Consider the following 20,015-nt stretch of genomic DNA (forward strand, 5'->3'; position numbering starts at 1 on the left):
AAAAGAAATTGCACAAATAGCAAAGCAAAACAAACAAAAGAAACATTAATACTATTATTACTGATAAAGTAGATCAATTGTCAGATGGTGACATGTTCACATCCCCCTCAGCTCCAGCCGCTGCAGTCTGGGTCGGTACCTATAAAGCACAGCTCCTCAGCGGTGGACTTGGTGGCATGTATCCAGCCAATCTGCCAGCTGTGGGAACAGCTGTCCTGGCCCGATCCCGAAGAGGCCTTCATGCTTATGGTCAAACTGACTGAGGTACGTCACGACAGGAACGAGAAGCAAGATCTGATGTGAACAAACACAAACACAGGCAGCTGACCGAGGTGTGTGTGTGGGTGTGTTTCAGGATGTGTGTAAGATCGTGGTGAATTACTGTCACACTCTGAAGGAGAGGGTCCGCGTCCTGTCTGAGAACTCCGACCACGGCAGCGCCATCAACATGGTACACATGCACACACACAGGAAACATTTTTATTACTCTATGTTACTAACACACACAACCTCTTTTTTTATATATATTATTATTATATATATTTCCAATGAATTAACACAAAAATACAATAAAAAATATCCATCCTGAAACAATATCAGTGATGGAGTGACTCATACAGTTTCTTTGTTTTTTTTAACCCATATATATATAAAACAAACAAAGAAACAAAAAACACAAAATACAAACAGAACAGGAGAAAATAAAAATATGTGATGCACAAACATACACATAAGCGTGCTCGTAGGCCGCCATGTACCCATACCTATACACTAGCTACACATATGTACACCCACATAGTCCTACACACACATAGATTTCACAGAGATACATAAATATTAAGGTCTACCCTGCTCTACAGGGCACCGATTCAGGGCTCAACCAATCATATGTCCCCTTTAGAAAATTCCTCCAAACCTGAAAGTAATGGAAACCAAAATTCTAGAAAAATATGACCACACACCTCTTCTGTGTGCAGCTGTGTGTGGTTGTCAACGACCTGGAGCACCTGAGGTCCGTCCTCAGCAGACTTCCTACACAGCTGAACTGGGCGGGGCTTCGGGACCGGACCCAGACCGTCATCGGAGAGAGTCAGTTCCACAACACTCTGCCGTCACAGCTCCAACAGGCCCAGAGCATCCTGAGCCGAGAGATCCGCTCCGCCTTGGACACGCTGGGAAAGAGGGTATGTTCAACTTCAGGTGCATGAGGAGGAGCGGGAACTGACATTACCACGATCAAAGATGTGTGATCTCATATTACCACTTCATCTGTGTGTTTTTTCAGCTGAACACAGACATTGAGACTCATGTGAGGAGCATGTCCACCAGGCGGCGGATTCCCTCCAAGTCCACAGAGGACGTAGGTCACAGTCACAGTTCATGGGTCCTGGTTTTTCGGGAGTTTGTCTCATCTCAGCTTCGTCTCTGTTTCAGGCTGCTGCTCCTCTGATGCGCTACCTTGAACAGGAGCTGAAGTACATGAATGAAAATCTGGTAAAGGAGAACTTCAGCAGGTATAGTGATTATCATCATCATCATCGTAAACTGTTTTCTTATCTGTATACAACATCTATTACACGTCTGTCCGTCCTGGGTGAGGGATCCCTCCTCTGTTGCTCACCCTGAGGTTTCTCCAGTTTTTCCCTGTAAAAGGGTTTTCTATGGAGTTTTTCCTCAGTGGATGTGAGGGTCTAAGGACAGAAGATGTTGTTACGATGCCATGTAAAACCCTTTGAGACAAACTGTTTGTAAAAACGGGCTATACAAATAAAATTGCCCTGCCTTGCCTTGCCATCATCATCCTTCATCATGGCTCCATATAAATGTTGTTGTCTCTGGTTTCCTTGGTGTCCAGTCTCCTGACTCCTCTGTGGAACAACTCTGTGAAGATCCTGTACCAGGTGGCCACTCAGCATCCACAGCAGGAGGGGCTGATGGTGTTCTGCCAGAGGCTGCTCTACACGCTGCAGGTCGGTCCTGAGCCACACGCTTATCACACAGTGACTTAACACAGCTGCTCATATCAAATGCTTCATTAAGGTTCAACAAACTAACCAAAACCATTACCCCATGCTACCATTGCTGTGATGGGATCCACTGCAATCCTAAAAGTTAGCCAGCAAACATGATCATGTTGACTGTAGCTGTGACCAATGAAAACAGACATAACATTATTAACCATCAAGTTACTGACACATGGAGGAGAAGAAAAAACAGTCAGACCTTCAGGTCATAAGGTTTTCCTCTCATAGGGGTTTCACAGGGCAGGGCTTCAGTTCCTGAACCCAAAAGTGTCTGACCCAAAATGGTCAGAAAATAACACAAATTCAAGATAATAGATTCAAGATTCAGAACCTGAAAAGTCAATTCTCAGGGGAACCAAGAAATACTCAGTTCTTCCCTGCGAACCGCGACATCGTCAGTGGGCGTGGCGTATTCTAGACAAGCAGGAAGAAGCAGAAGGCAGTGACTGACAACCTGGAGAAAAAATGTCAGTGGTCTGGTGGCAATTTGGGCAAATACAGAATTTAAAGAAAAGCTAGAAAGCAAAACAAGAAAGAACAAGTTGTATGAATTTCTCTTTGGGTAAAGTAAGGTAATTCTAATCTTTGAACTCTGTTAAGATGGCCGAGGCTGGGTTCACTCCAACACCAGACGGAAATAATTAGTAAACTGAAGAATGATTACAGAGACAGCAAAAAAGGCAAAAATTCTGAGTAATGCAGAGTAACATGCTCCCAATTTGGTTCCACTTAAACTGGTGTGAACGCTGCTGGTTAACCAGAAAGCACCAAGGTTGCAACTGCGACCAGCTTAGCAGAAGTAAAAGCTCTTAAAACTTTATCTACAGGGAAGATCAATTGATTAATGACAGACTGCCACATTCTCTAAAATGCACACACTGCTAGGCTAGGTATGAAAACAAAGACCAGAGACCCTCAGAGTGGCTTCTTTCTCCTTACTCAGCTATCATTGTACAGAGAGAATAGTTGTCAGCTCATAAACTGTGTGTGTTTCAGTGCCTGGAGCAGTGCTTCCATGCTGAGGGAAATGGACTCCCTCTGAGCACTCTGCACTCTGACGAATACAAGGTGAGAGAATCAGACATCGAGGGGTGGGGGGGGGGTAGGGGTCTTCTTCTCTTCACTGTTACTTCATGAGATCTTTGTCTCTGTCTAGATGCTCAAAGCTCACTTGACCCACAACTCTCTGAGCAGCCAGGAACTAGTGCAGAAGTTCTATGACAGGAAGATAAAGGAGCAGGTAGGACGCTCACCTGCTGTAGGTGTGCAGGTTGTTGTTCCACTCGACTCTTAAAGGGATAGTTCAACATTTTGACAAATTGGCCCATTGCCATAACCTCTATAGTCTTAGCAGTAGTTTTGTTACCTTTAATTGTCGGTGCAAGCTATTTTTAGAACGGTGGAGCAGAGCCGCGAGCTGCTCAGAGCTAAGCTACGGAGGCTCATGGGATTTCTTGGTTTCCCTCATCAAACTCATCAAATACACAATCCAACAACTCCAAAACGCTCTGGTGGACAAGTTGTGACCTGCACATTCACCACGCTATGAGATAATAACAGAACGTTACGAGACAGAGTTGTTTTAGAGGTAAATACAGAGTCTGCTTGCTGTAAAACTGTCCCTGAAGGCAACGCGCATCAGCGGTTTTGCATGAATTTACCTCTAAAACAACTCTGTCTCGTAACGTTCTGTTATTATCTCATAGCGTGGTGAATGTGCAGGTCACAACTTGTCCACCAGAGCGTTTTGGAGTTGTTGGATTGTGTATTGGATGAGTTTGATGAGGGAAACCAAGAAATCCCATTAGCCTCCGTAGCATAAGTCTGAGCAGCTCACGGCTCTGCTCTACCTTCCTAAAAATAGCTTGCACCAACAATTAAAGGTAACGAACCTACTGCTATAATAGGGGTTATGTTAATGGGCCAATCTGCCAAAATGTTGAACTATCCCTTTAACTGTGTTCTCTGCAGAACGTGTACAGTGGAGAGAAGTACGGTGCCGTCACCCTCCTCACGTCCTACAGGAGATCAGACCAGAGACTCAGAGTGGAGGTGCTGAATGCAGTCAACCTATTACCGATGGACTCTAACGGTGAGCCCAGGTCGACCGGTCACATGACAGCTAACACGTAACACCGACCTCTGCTGACAGACTGATGTCCTCTCCAGGTCTCAGCGATCCATTTGTGCAGTTGTGTCTGGAGCCAAACCACATCTTCAGTGAGGTGGAGCCTCGCTGCACCCAGATCAAAAGCTGTGACCTCAACCCTCTTTTTGACGAGGCCTTCGAATTGTAAATATTAGTCTCCTTCTTATCTGTCGCTGGTCTCAGTCTCCATAAGTCTTGTCTGTGGTCTTTCATCATCATCTTGACCTTTATTTGCAAACCTGTCTCCTTCATGCCACAGTATGGTCTCTCTGGACCAGTGCCAGGCTCCCGGGGCCTGCCTGGTGGTCACCGTCATGGACCACGACACCCTGCGCACAGACGACTTTGAGGGAGAGGCCTTTCTGGGACTGAAGGCCATCCCAGGGATCGGTGGAGGGAGGGAAGAAGATGGACCGAGCTCACAGCCCGACAGCAACCCTGCTCAGATCCGCCTGCCTCTTATGCATCCTAAACCCAATGGTATGAACTATGGATCCACAAAAACAATCAACCATATAAGAGGTTACTTAAAGCTCCACATATTAATAGTTTCAAATTATTGATCAGATCACACCACCTGTGTCTCTGTTTTAATAACTTCATGGTGATAAATTAAGAATTAATAACACACCGTGCAGACAGTCTGTTTAAAGTCTGTCTGATGAACACAATGTTGAAATTATCATCTTAACTAAGTCATTTCGTTAAGTTATTACTTTAGTGAAAGAGACTTAAGTTGCCTTGTTCCCCCAGCTAAGTAGAGATGAACCCTTAACTGAGTTATTTATGCACCAGCGGGCCTTCACTTGGGACATCCAATATGGCCGCTGTCAGTCAGTGACCCAAATGTGTTTTCTCATGAATATTTTTGCCAATTTTGAAAAAGTTAAGGTAAGAAAGAAAAACTTCAATAGGAATAGTTACTGCATTGATGCAAAGTAAAACTACTTAATATTTCATAACTTATTTTATAGTAGAACCGTGTTGAAAATGTGTGTATCAAAATAGATACAGCAGGTATGTAAGGTAATTGTCTAACCTGATATTCAAAAAATATATATATATTTTTTGGAACTATATATATATATATTACATTTTTTGTCAGAAGATCCAATAAAGGGTCCAATTTCAACATTTTTGGGATAGCCATGCCATTGAATTTACAGTCAAGAGCGTTCACACTTAACCATCAAGACACAGAAGTATTTGTAGACCCCCTGCTGGGAGGGGTTACATTAAAGAGTCAACCATGATGTTTTCATTTTACTTTGATGTGGTGCTATAAATAACAGAATTTTGATGAAATCCTAGGGAGGAGCTAGTCACAGTATGACGTACTATGAGGTAGATACAGGCAGTGACATCTATCGCTAACCTAACTCATTCAGTTCTGTCATTTAATTAGCTTCAACAATATGTTCTAGCTTACATAATACTGCACACCAAGGTGTTTTAACTGCTCTATCCAATGAACTGTGGGTCATGTGAATGTGATGAGAATCCAGTTGATCTCATTTAAATGCTAATTTATTGTTGAACTTGAATGTTTGTTGTGTCGTTGCAGAGGATGCCATCCTGAGGCTGCTGGAGTCGAGGAGAGGAGAGCGGGAAGCTCAGGCCTTCGTAAAGAAGAGACGTCAGAGAGAGAGACAGTCTCAGGAGGGCAACGGACAGTGATGGAACAGACACCATGTCTTCTCCAAAAATATACAATTTGTTTTATTAATCTGTACCAAAAACACAGAGATGACCACTCAGAGGAAACACTGGATCATGACATGACCTGTTCACTTCCTGATGCTTTGTGTGTGGGTTTATATATGTTAAGTGTGTATGTGTGTGTTGTAAAAAAAGAGACTCTTTGTTAACATGTTTCCAGTTTGTTAAACCTGAGCTTTAACAGAGGTCATCTGTTACACACATTTACTATACTTTAAATATCTTCTCTCTTTTTAACAGGAATTCACTTTCTTTATTTCTTCACCTAAAAATAACTATTTAAAAAATCAGAATGCAATGTCAGATTGAACATGAGAGACTGAACAGTGGCCCCTGTATCAGATTACTGTTACTGTTTCAAACCTCTTGATAATGTCTTAATAAAAATCTGCTGAACCTGGAATTACCTGTCTGTTCAGACTACACAACCTCATCCTCCAATAATCACAGTTACCCATGATCTGAGCCAGGCAGGTTTTGTGTTGTGCTTCATTCACACACGGCAGACACAGGGGGTTTGGTAGAAGCTGCATCTCACTTTTGTCGTCACAGGTAACTGATGGTTTCCTAACAGAGACACTGAAACACTCAGCTGTTTGTTTAGGCTTAAACATGGTTCAGTATGTGTGTGTTTTGTAGTTTAAGGTAACTTTAAGTTACATTCAAGAACAGGGTGAAGAACAGTGTCGCTGGTCAAGAGCATTAGCTAAGCAAGCCTATGATAACGCTGGAAAATGATGGAGACCAGAGCACCCTCAGCTTTTCATGTTGGTGAACGTCATCTAAGATAACATGTGAGAAAAGGAGCTCCAGGTGGTTCTGGAGGGAGTTCAGGTCCAAGGCTGGCTTCTATGTAATCAGGACTGACTGGTCTGTGGTCTGTGGTCTGTGGTCTGTGGCAGTCCCACTGGACTTCAGGTCAAGACAGCTGCTGCTCCAGGGTCTGTTCGGGGCAGAGGGGGCACTCTGTGGAGCTGGAGCAGTTCTCACACTGTAGCCCGTGACCACAGGGAAGTGACACTGACCCAGGCTCTCCACACGTCACACAATACTGTCTCTGTTTCCTGTACACCACCTGGAAAAACCAACACACAGTTAACGACTCACACCATATCACAATAAAAGGCCCAAATAGCAAAAACGAGTGAGAAAAGTAACAGAAAAAAGCGGTGTTTTTGGACAGCTGAATGATTTTTGGAGCATAAATACTGCGGGACTACTAGGTATTGAAAAACAGCAGAAGAAGCCATAATGATAAGAGTGTGAATGCTGATGGTATCATTCATGAACAGTGAACCTGGATCACTGGCAGTCTGGTTAAGAGCAGAGGGACAAAAAAGGTCTGCACATCTGGGTCTTTTCACAATGTCAGACTGTCATTCTACTTTGATCAGGATAAGGAGGAATCTATAAAACTATAAAAATAAAATTAAAATGTCTTATTCAACTTTCAAGACCTGTGACCTGTTGGACTATCACACCACCTCCGTCTGTCAGGTTCACGGAATACATATTCCCACACACATCTGTACAAGGTTATAAAGGATGTCTGAAACACCATTTAATTTTTGTTTTGTCTGCTCTGGCACAAGTAATGGATGTACTGACATGACACATATTTTATCTTCTTGTGTAATCTCCCTGAAATTATTTCTTGTTTGTTTTATTTGGTTTGTTCTTTAGTCGTTGTCTTTTGTTTGTTTGTTTCTTAAATTTTAAATTGTACTCCTTGAGTTTTCGCCTCTTCCTGCACATGAAATTGTCACTTTTACTTGTGTAATTTTTAACTGTGCAAATAAAATCTAAAATCTATCTAAAATCTACCTGTCTTTATACACACACCTGTGCTAAACTCTTAATCCTTATTAGTGTTTCTGGATTTTATCAGAATTTATAGTACCTCACTGTCTAGTTCTTCTCCACCAATCCGGCCAGTCGAGGCAGATGGCCCCACCCACCCTGAGTGGGGTTCTGCCTCTAAAAGGACATTTTTCCTGTCACTTGCCATGTGTGCTGCTCTTTGGCTCTGTTTTTGTTGGCAAGGCAAGGCAATTTTATTTGTATAGCCCGTTTCTACAAACAGTTTGTCTCAAAGGGCTTTACATGGCATCATAACAACATCCTCTGCCCTTGAGTCTCTGTAAATACTGTTGTGAAGAGAAGGTCTAGACTTGCTCAATTTGAAAACTGCCTTGAGATCCTTCTATAATGAAATGGTGCATTGTAAAAATAAAAACCTCACATCTCTGGCGTTGTAACTGAGTGGCTGTGCTCTCACCTGTTCTACAGCATGGAGACAGCTGCAGAGCTGAGCCTGCAGACTGAGGACTGACTCCAGGGGCAGTCTGTGTAGCAGTTGGAGCTGGTGCAATGCTAAATGGGGGTTGTCTCCGTTCCTCAAGCTCTCCACGGCCTCCTGCAGGACGGTGGCTTGCCTCTGGGCCTTCTCCTCAGCGTGCCTCGCCCTCTCCACCTCCATGCTTAACCGAGCTGCGTGGGCACGAGACTCCTCAGCCTCGGCCTTCGCTGCAGCCCAGGACTACAGAGACACACACACAGAGAGTTCTTTCACTTTTGACCTAGTGTGTTTTGTTTTACAGTGATGGTATTACATCATCAGTTTCATACATTCATCATTCACAACACGGCAGGATAATAAAACACTCATAGCACAATAATCAGGCAGTGTTGGGCACGTTACTTTTGAAAACGTATTTAGTTATAGTTACTAGTGGCTTCCCCAAAAAGTAACGAGTTAATTACTGATTTACTACATTATAAAAGTAACTAATTAACAGGAAAAGTAACTATTGCGTTTATTTTTATAAAATGCTCAAATATGTCAAATTTCTTGGACTGGCCCCACTAACCATAAGCCTAACCTCCTGTTTATCTGAAACTAACAAACTCCCTCAGGAATACTGAGCGATTTGGTCAACTAGTCGGCTTTTTTCCGACTAGTTGATAGACTGAAAAAAATGTGAATATAACGTACACTTTAACGGGTGTATTATCTTGTGACGGGGTTTCTTTATGAGTAACGGTGCATTTTAATTGTCAGTAATGGTAACAGTGTTATAACGGGGGAAACAGTAACATTACTTGTTAGTTATCGAAAAAAGCGCCATTACTTTATAACGTCGTTATCACTGTAATCTTCTTTTAGCATTTCAAGGAGAATAAGTAATAAACTACATATCAGAAGCTTTTGAAAAATTATAATTAAATCTTCAATTCTACTATATGAAGTGTAGCTTGTTCTTCATGGTTAACTCCAACAGTTAATAGTTCCCCAACAGTCACATCTTAACAACTATAATGTGCTCCAGTCCTGTCCCTCTGAACAGTGTTTTGATCTGAATGATGAATGTGGATATGACAGAGGATGTGAGGGGAAGTCTGCGATCACCATACACAAGAAGACTGGGTCTGCTGTGGAAACACTTCCTGCATCAACTCAGAAAGTTCAAACCTCCTCAGGAGCTGCTGATCCAACCATTTCTACACTGCAATAATCCAATCTGTCCTTTGCACTTTGGTTTATCAACCAAACAGGGCAGAAAAAGACGACAAAAGTGACGGAAAACTTCACTACAGATCCATCACACCCCCCTGGACTCTACCAGTTTAGACTTCCCTCCTCTGGGTGGGACTACAGAGGACTGTGCGCCCTTCACCAACACACATATCAACTAGGGATGTCACGATTACTTGTTTTCACAATTAAAGCCACAATTAATTAATTGTAAAGATTCCTAAATACCGTTACTTTCCCAAAAAGATGATGTTGGAACCTTATCGGCAGATGTGCGCAAAAATAAAGGTAAATGCACAGATACTGGTCCATTTAACTAACGTAACATTGAATTGGTAGGAATTTAAACGTTAGCGTGTCATTTTTAATAAAAACAAACAAACAAACAAACAAAAAAGATTAAAATAAACGTAAACATTTGGTATAGATGACAATTTATGACCTAAATATTTCAAACACTTCCCCTGGGGATTAATAATTGGTCCTATATTAATAGATACTTGAAATATTTTGTGTAAACAATGAGTAATGTAGCCTAATTATATTTTGACTATATTTGATTTTACACATTCATAGTGTTATGAAATTAATTAATGCATAATAATTGTGATAATCGTAGTACCGTGATTATTTCTCTGACAATAATCGCACCAAGAAAATGTATAATCGTGACATCCCTAATACAGTTTCTTCCCACAAGCCATCGCTCTGGGACAAACAGAAACTGTAACTCCACTCCCTCCCTACCTACCTACCTACCTGAGCTGTGTGTCTCCAGCTATGGCCCCACTGCTTCAGCGCCCTGTGAGCCTCCTCCAGTTCCTGTTTGAGCCTCCCACTCTCTGCACAGGGGCCGGAGGGCAGCAGGGCGGGCGGGGTGCCGGGGGAGCCCTGGGCGGAGGGAAAGTGCTCCCAGATGTTAGTGTTCATACCGTTAAAACCTACAGAGAGAAGGGTGAACCACAGTGAGGTCACACCTTACTACACCACCTCATATGTTCACTGTCAGCAGGATCCACAAACCTAAAGAGTTCTGGGACGGCCCTAAGAAGGAGCTCTCCGACTGGCTGGGCTGTGAGAGGTGACAGAGGAAAGGTGAAGCATGAGGCCTGATTGGAGGAGATGGTGATGGGGAGCTGAAAGGAGCAGAGCTGCTGAAAGATCCTGGGATGTTGACTGGAGCAGAACTCTGGAGCTGGCTCCCTCCTACAGATACACACGATCAGGAGATATAAGGGGTGTGTGTGCATGCGTGTTAGGGCTGTCAGAACAAACTTCGCTATTCCAACAGAATTCAAATTACTGTAAAAATGAGGACGTTCGAAGGTGGAAACTGATGTTCCAACCTGTGCCTTCCGCAACGACGCAAATTAACGTTGTGTGTTGCGACATTCGGGGTAGTGAACGTGTTGATAAAACAAACTATTTTGTTGTTGTTGTGCGCGATGTAGAGCTGCAGCTTCAAATACACAAGCAGAGATTTTTAATTGCCTGTTTATTCGGCTGGGGCGGTGCCTATGTGTTCCCACGTGGAGAGCGATCGGAACAGATCACGGATCAACTGTGATCCGTTGCACCACTACTTATAATATTTCGATTTCCCTTCTTGAAGTTTTATATTGAGTTGGTAAAACTTAAGTGTGTTGCAAATGTTACATAACAGATTTGGTTGGAATGCCCTTTAGTGGACACAGGATGTGATAAAAAGCTGGTAAAAAAAATAAAAAAATAAAAATTTGAATATAATTTGAATATTTAACATAAGAAGCATTAGAAATTCAAATTCAAATCTGCTTTGGGGGGAAGATTGACAGCCCTAATGCGTGTGTGTGTGTGTATTGCTGGGTTGTGCCATATTTAAATTCTGCGAGGTGGTTTGCCCGTGTCTTACCCAGCATCACCCCGACAGTGGAGCTGCTCTCCAGTCGCCGCTCCAACGAAGACATTCCAAGGTCGTTCAGGTCCAAATCGTCCAGAGCCGACTCTGCAGCACAAAAAGCAGCAATGTCCGTTTGTTCAGATAATGAAGATCATAGGATTTTGAGCTTCTCCAGGTGAGGACCACCACTCTTAAGCTTGAAGGATTTAAACAGATTATTTTCAACAGTTCTGCTCTTTTTTCAGCCAACATCATTGGTCATTCAACTACAGCTGTACGTCTGCTTTTCAACATCAACCCTTGCTCCAGATACATAACCTATAGTCACTCCAACCTTAACCATAGTAACTTTATGTGACAGTTTGAGAGGGGTCTCTTAACTTAATTCCTGTCTCACTCCGTATAAAAACTAAGCAGCAAGAGCTTTTTAATAGTTCTGCTGATTTTTAAACTATTTTCAAACTATTCTGCTTCCAGTTTGCAAATTCTGCATTTCTACTTTAGATTCTGCCTTTTCAGCTTTGCTTCTGTGATATTATTCAGCCTTCACATGCATTTTCTTTAGGATGTGCATTTTCCAAATCATCAGCTTTTTACTTGAATTCGTCTCGGTCTGAATTAAGGTGTAGAACCGTCTCAGAGATGATCAAGCGCCACAGCCAAGTGACATCTTCATCAGTTTGACAACAACAGCCAATACTCACAACTCAACCAATGGCAGAAACAACAATAGAAGGATTTCCAGGGGACAATAAAACAGGATGGACTAACTCCAGACTCACTTCTCCCTATAGAGACTGAACACTGAGCTCATTGTAGACACAGGTGATCTTCTCTGGGCTGTTTTCCCCTGAATGACCACATTGAATTGCCCAAGCAGCAGAGCTATGGGAACAAAGCTACGTCAAAGGGAGCTCTTTTGGATTGATACTTAAGATACCCTTCAACCTAAAGGCCTCAATGAGGAATTTGATATCAGTGTTACTGTATGTTGTAATTCAGGATGTCTTTTTCCTTTGGAACTCTGATTCTATAGATGTGCATCTTACTAATCCTGAGCTGGGTTGAGCCCCAGTCTTCCAAAAACGCAATGCATGACAGTGTAAAACTGATGTTTTCTGAAGATACTGAATGTTGTAGCCTCTTGGCCAACGCATTCTTAATACATTTGCAAAAATGTTTCTCACACACACTTACCAACAACTGACTCCACAGTCTCACTGGTGGGATAAAATGGCAGGGCATTAGCATTCATGCCTGAAGAGATGCTGGAGCCCAGGGGTCCAAGGGGGGCGGGGCTGGGCGGGGTGGCAGCCAGACTGGAGGGGATACTGGAGGACAGACTCAGAGGGCTGCCCACTGGCAGAAACACCAGCAGATCCTGAAGGACAGAGAACATGTTGTTGACCACACAGACGTTACAGGGAAGACAGGTCTGAGACAAAATACACTGAGCTCTCTCCACCTGTTTACTTTGTGCTGAGGCCACTTCTCTGCTACGAGGCTCGAAAGCAAAACTCCTCTGCTTCGCCTGAAACCACAAACATCAGATCACTGATCACAACTGGAGGACAATGGTCATGTCTTATTTTTGTGTTCTCCTCCTACACCTTTTCCATCTCACCTGGTCCTCCCTCTCAAAGCCAGGAGCCCTGCCATACCCTCCTTCCCCTGCCCACGGAGAAAGAGGCCCGGACCCTTGACTCACATCCTCACACAGGGACAGGATGCTTCCCAGCAGCCCCTGCTCCGCCACAGAGGACACCGCAGACGGAGAGAAGGGGTCTGACACAGAACCAGGACCCGGCCCCATGTTATGTCTGATGGGACTTGAAGAAGCGTCCTGGGTGGCAAGAGGGTCTGGAGGTCGGGGGACTGGAGGGGAGCCGGGGGTTGGGAATGAGGGCTCTTCAGGAGCAAAGGACTCTGGGAGGGGATAAAAGATCAAATGTTCCATTATTATGATAACTATAAATAACAATAGTATTTGAAGTCAGAGACATGTGAGGACTCACTGTCTACATGAGCAAAGGCACAGAAGGGTCCTCTGGGACAGCTGCCACTCTGCTGCATGTCGTTACACTTTGTGGACTTATAGATCTGTGACACGACACACAGTACATCTAATGTCACTAAACCACAATTTTACAATAACACAACAACAACAACGTTATTTACAGATATTTATTCAACAACTAATATCAGCTCTGGCCACGTGCTGGCCCTGGAGGAAATAACGAAACGACTGCAGAGACACAAACCTCTGGGTGGAACTGCTGCTCCGTTCTGGTGTGACAGTACTGACATGTTTCTGCCCCCTCACATTTACTGGGGTCTCCCCACTCCTCGCTCTGTTTCACAGACGGACACGGCAGCGCCCTAAAGCAGCAACAACACAAGAGTTTCCGTCAATACAAGCACAACCAAGGGACAATGAGATAGTCATCACTTGATGTGACAGAGCAGCACCTGTATTTGTGCTTGTGTGGGCTCCGCCTTCTGTCTTTGCTGTTGTGATAATATGGACAGGCGTAACCCTGGCGACACAGACGAGGCGGCTTCTTACATAGCTCCGTCTTGTAGTGAGACAGCACGTACTGGTTATCTGAAGGAGAACAACACAATCCCTGTATCATTTGTTCTTTCTATTTTCAATTGGCAATCAAAAATCAAAAAACGAAAAAGCGATGGATTATTTCCTTTTAAATCTAACACAAAAAATGAAAAAATGTTTCAAAAATCAAAATCGATTTTAGGCTCAGATCAAAAATACGAAATGCAAAAACGGCTCACAGGACTGAATTTGATTTTAATATTCAATTGGTCAATTTCATAGGAAATATCAGCAAATTTCTGGAAAAAACTGTTGGGAGATATCAGAGAGACGCAGTCACAAAGATCATTCAGAGTTTTCTGTGACGTGACCAGCGCAGCTGGAGGGTAAAACATCTGTAATCAAACCGCTGTAATCAAATTCAGTCCTGTTTTTCCATTTCGTATTTTTGATCTGAGCCTAAAATTGAAATATGAAAAACCAGACATTTTTTCGTTTTTTCTAATGTATGATACTGGTAATCCGTCAATTTCTCATTTTTGGATTTCACGTCAGAACAAACAACACAACAACACAGCTGGTTTACCTTGCCAACGTGGCTCCTCACTCAGGATCTTCTCTATGAGGGCTGTGCTTGCTGCCTGTCCTGACTGTCCATCTCCTCCTCCCCCCGACCCTGCTGCTCCTCCTCCCTCCGACGACCCCAAACCTCCCTGAGACTCCATCACCTGCACCTCTCTGTGGAAACGATGTCATCAGTGACCACGGCAAAGAGATACAGGTACAGACAGATTCAAGCATTTCTTTGACTCCTCTGGCGTACCTGATGTCATAGACGGGGCTGCGCAGGTCATGTGATCCGTGCGCAAAGGCACAGTGGGAGCCGTTTTTGCTGCAGTGGCCCTTTGCATCAGTTTCATGGATACATGATCCAGTTTTATAGTAGCGGAGGTGATACCTGCGCTCAGTGTCTCCTGCTGTCCGATGGAGAAATGGACACCTGGAGGGGACAGACAGAGGATTCACACAAAGAAATTAACATGCAGAAGCCAATTAAATACCACTACTCCTGTATTCTTATGAATCACATATAATGACAGCTGTAACTGACTTTAGTGAAGTCTGGTTTAGAATTAGAAAAACAGTTTTGTATCTCAACAGAACTACAATCGCTGTTGATATGAGACACAGTTTAAATCAATGACGCTGACATTGGTGATCTGTATGAATCATTAAGTCACAACCTTCCTGATCTGAAAACACATTGAATCTTCTTAAACACTTACCTTACCTAATATCTATTTTTCTTTTATAAAGAAGCATTTTATATGGAGTAATCTAAGCAAAGAGCCAGTTTGACCCTTAATCGGCTTCATTCTTTACTTTGACATTGTCTTTCTCTGTGTCATTCTGTGACAGCTCAGGATTTAAACGTGAAACACCACTATAGGTTAGAGATGAGACAAGTACAATACTTCAAATTTGACCCTTTAAAGAAAAGCATGTTTTTAAGGGTCAAATGTGGTCTGTCCTTAGGGTTTCGAACAAATGGTCAAGTGATTCTTTTCATTATTTCTGACTTATATCAGAACATGATGGTAAAAAAGTGAACCAAAACAATCTTATATACTGAGTTTAAAGTCAGTCAGTGTGAACACACTCACTCATCTCCATCAGGGCAGGTGCCTGTTCCCTCGTCATACTTGGTGCAGTAAACATCTGGGCTGTAGTTGAACATCCCATCCCGTCTGCGGATGGGTCGCCGCCGCCGCTGATTCAAGAAGTGCCAGTGAAAACAGGTAAAAGGCCGGTGCTGTGTACATTTATGCTGCACAAACAGTGGGCACTGCTCTGTTCTGAATTCCTTCAGGTATCTGCCAGAGAGGGAAACAACAACAGACTGTGGTATTCATAACAAGACCATGTTATTGCCTCTCACCACACCAGAGTGTGTTTGTACAAGTTGACAGTGCACACACAAGTACAAACTCTGTACAAGGATTTCAGCTGTTTAAAGTTCACCCCGTTCTCTGCTGCTGAGACATTATACAGATAATATTTGCAGAAACATATTCAAAAACACACAGGATGACTTCTATTGAGCCTCTTAAAGAAAGCTTTAAGAAATGACCACTGGTGCTAAGGAACGTAAGGCCTCTTTGAAGAGACCTGCTCTGGTAATAAGCACATTATAATAATCTGACGAGACTTGACTCAGTCCACACATAACCCATGTATAACTCACTGTTCCGATTACAATGTATGTCTAGATTGGTATACACAATGACAAGTTAGGCTGTGTTAACTTAGTTAGCTAATCCTGCTACAAACTACGTACGTGTAATGTTGAGGTTTCTCGGGCTGTATGTTCAACACAGTAGCGGGAGATGTCGAGCCCCCTGCGGGTGAAGACGAAGAGGACGAAGAGGCCCCCCCGGTGGTTGTCGCTGCCGAAGATGACGGCGGCTGTGAGTGTGTTTTCGACATTTTTTTTCCAGCTTAAAGCCTAACAACGAGAACCTTGTTTTTAGCTTTCTGGCTAGCTATTCGACATAGCTTCGGAATCCGCATTCTACAACAATGTGAGCTTGCGCAAAACAAGAGGAAGTAGTAGCGAAGAGCTAACGGGAAAGCACGGAACTAGCCCCCGCCATAAGTGAATTACAGAGTGAGCAGCTCGGTGAACGCCTCCGTGCTCGCCTCACACACCGTGACAATGTTTTAATAAAGATAACACAACATTACACACGGTTTGAAGGTAAGTTGAAACAAAGGAATGTAGTCCTAATCAGAGATAGCGCTCATGTGATTCCATCCGCTCGATCTCATTGGCTGTCACATATATCCGTTTGAAAGCGAACCAATCAGCGTGCGGTATCTTACGGGTATGACGTCATGAAAACATACATATACTCGGCTTCAACCTCCCCCTCCCAACACGAACCGTCCTCTGTGGCTTTAGCCGATCAGACGTCCGCGACGCAGGTCATTTGGCATCAAAGCTATTTTCTGAAGGTAATTCCGCTCAACTTTGTAGATGATGTGTCTCACTGTTTGTTTGATTCCTCAGTCATTGTGTGTCCGGGGACTTAACATAGCTGTCTACAGGCGTATTCAGTGGGTCAGGATTAAAATGTCGACGTGCTAATGTTAGCGCTAACAGTTAGCTAAACATAGAACAATAGGCTCTCTTCTGGTTGACGGACATGGCGAAACATGAACGTCCAATTCACTGAGGTGAAGCTGAACCACAGACGGGCTAAGTTATATCACGTCCGTGGTTCGCCGTGGGCTCCCCCAGTCGCTGCTGTCGGGACTCGGGCGGTCAGCCTTTTAGCGTTTCGTTAAATCGTTGACTTGGAACAATAATAGTCCGTTGTCGTGAACTCTTGCTATTCGATTTGCTCCAATTCAGTTCCGCCTTAAGCTTAGCGAGGCAAACCTGAAGCCTTCTTGTAGCCCCGGCCTGGGGGAGGGGAGCTCTCTTTACACTCAATGCTAATGCTATTGGTGCTATTGCTAAGCTAGCACCGCATACCCGTTGGTAAGCGGGACTCTCTACGACAGAAATGCGGTTGTTGTGCTACATCCGGGGCTGGTGGTCTTTTGTTTTTCGTAACAAAGGTTCGTTTCTTTGTTCAGTAGAACCGAGATGGCCCGTACTAAGCAGACCGCTCGTAAATCCACCGGAGGAAAGGCGCCGAGGAAGCAGCTGGCTACTAAAGCAGCCAGGAAGAGCGCACCGTCCACCGGCGGGGTGAAGAAGCCCCATCGTTACAGGTTTGTATTCATGACAAGTGAGCATTGAATTGAATGTTAAACTGCTCGACACTAAAACAGCACTTTCCTCCAGGCCTGGGACTGTGGCTCTGAGGGAGATCCGTCGTTACCAGAAGTCCACTGAGCTACTTATCCGCAAGCTGCCCTTCCAGCGTCTGGTGAGGGAGATCGCGCAGGACTTCAAGACTGATCTGCGTTTCCAGAGCGCTGCCATCGGAGCTCTGCAGGTAAACACTGCTTCTATGAGACCCCCAAAGGACCAGCGCTGTAATATGATCAGTATTTGAAAGACTAATCCCTGCTTTCATTCTTCCCCTGTACAGGAGGCTAGCGAGGCTTACCTGGTGGGTCTGTTTGAGGACACTAACCTGTGCGCCATCCACGCGAAGCGCGTCACCATCATGCCCAAAGACATCCAGCTGGCTCGCAGGATAAGGGGAGAGAGGGCTTAAATGACCAGTAGCAGTGCTTCACCACAAATGATTCTATTTATCGTAATTAACCATTTTTGTGGACTTTTTTATTTCTTGGGTATTTTTTTATAACTTTTCTTTTGAATTTTGTATTCAGTTTTAGATTAAGATATTGCATTGACCATTCCACAACCTGCATACTTTTGGTAGTTTGGTAGTGCAGTAGGAATAGCTACCCATTCTATCATGAGTCATTACTCCACATTACAACATGCAGTCCCCTCAACGTCTGTGGGTATCGGGCATCTGGAGGATGAGTTTCTTTACATCCTCCACAGCGGTCCAGGATCCTCTCACCCATCTACCAGTTACATGATGCCAGCACGTCTTGCTTACTGCAGTGTTGGCGTTGATGCTGTCAATACTCAACACTGACAAGGGGCATAACAAACCCCTGTATTTTTCAGGACTGATTTTTACATGTTTTCCAACATAAAATCTTGGCAGCTACACTTATACTATTTATGAAAATGTTGTCACATGTCTTTCTATTAAAGGTCTTTATGAGTAGAAAGTCTGTGTACTGTAGTGACTGTGATGGTGTTGATGTATGGTCTTGACACTCTTATTACACATGAAATGGGTCAGATTAACTACTGTGTGCTTCAGCTGGAAGAAAGAAAAAAATGTGGTTCAACATGTATGTGTAAACATGTGTTTACCATGAGACAGTCTTCTCACACTCCCTGATGTTGCTGGCTTTCAGTGCCACACAGCTGAAGCATGGTGACTGATTCACTTTACATTGAATTACATGATCAGACTATATGTGGGTCCAGCTGTTTGGGCCGAGCTACAATTTTTACAGATAGAATTTTTTTTTCCTAACCCTAACCTTTTTTAAAGTATATTTTTTCCCTTTGTTCGATGGTATAGTTGACAAATGAAAGACAGGAGATGGGAGGCAGAGAGGGGGAATCCTCACTGCAGGCGGCCAGTCCAGCGGCCTTATCCTGCGTGTCACTCCCCCTTTTCTGCCTCCCATTTCCTGTCTCTCTCAACTGTCCTGTCTAGCAAAGGCCAAAAAAGCCCCCCTAAAACATAGTTAAAGCAATCAAAATAAATATTATCCCTCCTGAAAATCAAACCCAGTAGAAGTATAGTAGAAAGATAGTGCCAAGAATGGATCTTTAATGGGGAGCCCCAGAGGTGAGCAGAGCCATGCCTGAGGCAAATTCCCCTAGAGTAGACGCACGGAAAAGCTAAGATTGGTCAGGTAGGATTGAAACCATAAAAATGCAGTGTCCATGGTGCCAACACGCTGCTCAGGCGAGACAATAAAATCCATTGATCTACAGGGTCAACTGGAGAGCTGATGAGAACCAGGACATCAGGGTTTCCCAAGTAAGGTTAATAAATTAGTAGGTCAGTTAATCTTTTCATGAATGCCATGGGCAAGCAGGAACAATTGCAGCTGAATAAAAAACACTTTTTCTAAAACCTTAGACAAAAACAGTAGCCTAGTTTAGAGATTGGTCTGCATTTTGACACGACTGAGGGGTCAATATTTTTCTTTTTGATAAGGGCAGCTGGAACATACCTACCCAGAACTAAGGCTGGAGTTTATCACAGCTTGTAGCCTACCAAAGACAGGGATAGGATGCTTGTTTGTTGGATGAAGTGACATTTATTCATTGATTTCAATTGTGAACCTTTCCAATATCCTTAATATGAAGTGTGGCACCATGTTCACCAGTGTATCATATGAAGGCAGAAAGACCCTTTATGTTCAAGGCTCCTTGTGACTGATTTAATAAGAACAGCTGACACCACTCCAGACTTTAAAACAGAGCGTGTCTTCTCATCTTTTTTCATACTTGAGATTGTTCTATTGAATTTATGTCTTTTTGTAGCCTATGAAGTATGCAAAACAGCACATTTTTATGTATGGACGTGGTATAT

At 43.5% G+C, this 20,015-nt stretch overlaps 3 protein-coding genes across 5 annotated transcripts in view; 2 read left to right on the top strand and 1 right to left on the bottom strand.

Annotated features, from left to right (window-relative positions):
* The window catches only part of unc13d (unc-13 homolog D (C. elegans)), a 19,708-nt gene extending 13,413 nt beyond the window's left edge, over positions 1–6,295 (top strand). Inside the window, exons 23-34 of the mRNA XM_085761834.1 lie at positions 112–264; positions 356–451; positions 978–1,184; positions 1,286–1,360; positions 1,435–1,514; positions 1,856–1,970; positions 3,021–3,092; positions 3,181–3,264; positions 3,996–4,116; positions 4,194–4,317; positions 4,433–4,653; positions 5,738–6,295. Of these exons, the coding sequence (XP_085617960.1) occupies positions 112–264; positions 356–451; positions 978–1,184; positions 1,286–1,360; positions 1,435–1,514; positions 1,856–1,970; positions 3,021–3,092; positions 3,181–3,264; positions 3,996–4,116; positions 4,194–4,317; positions 4,433–4,653; positions 5,738–5,850 (1,461 nt within the window). The 3' untranslated portion in view covers positions 5,851–6,295. The remainder of the gene's footprint in view (positions 1–111; positions 265–355; positions 452–977; positions 1,185–1,285; positions 1,361–1,434; positions 1,515–1,855; positions 1,971–3,020; positions 3,093–3,180; positions 3,265–3,995; positions 4,117–4,193; positions 4,318–4,432; positions 4,654–5,737) is intronic.
* On the bottom strand, positions 5,867–16,675 carry unk (unk zinc finger). 2 transcript variants are annotated; one of them, XR_015034414.1, is made up of 15 exons: positions 16,199–16,635; positions 15,525–15,734; positions 14,684–14,860; positions 14,447–14,598; positions 13,776–13,911; positions 13,568–13,685; positions 13,322–13,406; positions 12,931–13,232; positions 12,772–12,837; positions 12,504–12,687; positions 11,319–11,411; positions 10,451–10,633; positions 10,183–10,368; positions 8,171–8,431; positions 5,867–6,967 (listed from the first exon to the last, which is right to left on the bottom strand). XR_015034414.1 is itself a non-coding variant. In XM_085761835.1 (15 exons), exons 1-15 carry the CDS (start codon positions 16,345–16,347, stop codon positions 6,812–6,814), a joined length of 2,454 nt encoding a protein of 817 aa, XP_085617961.1. In that variant the 5' UTR covers positions 16,348–16,675; the 3' UTR covers positions 5,867–6,811. The 2 variants fall into 2 exon arrangements, 1 of the variants encoding a protein (XP_085617961.1); XM_085761835.1 differs by having other exon boundaries at positions 10,187–10,368; positions 16,199–16,675.
* Positions 16,676–16,795: 120 nt separating this feature from the next.
* LOC146967542 (histone H3.3A) lies at positions 16,796–18,627 on the top strand. 2 transcript variants are annotated; one of them, XM_085761841.1, is made up of 4 exons: positions 16,796–16,875; positions 17,503–17,640; positions 17,714–17,867; positions 17,964–18,627. In XM_085761841.1, the coding sequence occupies exons 2-4, from the start codon at positions 17,513–17,515 to the stop codon at positions 18,090–18,092; spliced, it is 411 nt and encodes a 136-aa protein (XP_085617967.1). In that variant the 5' UTR covers positions 16,796–16,875; positions 17,503–17,512; the 3' UTR covers positions 18,093–18,627. The 2 variants fall into 2 exon arrangements, with proteins under 2 accessions (XP_085617967.1, XP_085617968.1); XM_085761842.1 differs by having other exon boundaries at positions 17,506–17,640.
* The last annotated feature ends 1,388 nt before the right edge of the window (positions 18,628–20,015 follow it).

Source organism: Trachurus japonicus, chromosome 19 (genome assembly GCF_045865225.1).
Source record: "Trachurus japonicus isolate A0001 chromosome 19, Traja_1.0".
NCBI classification, from domain to species: domain Eukaryota; kingdom Metazoa; phylum Chordata; class Actinopteri; order Carangiformes; family Carangidae; genus Trachurus; species Trachurus japonicus.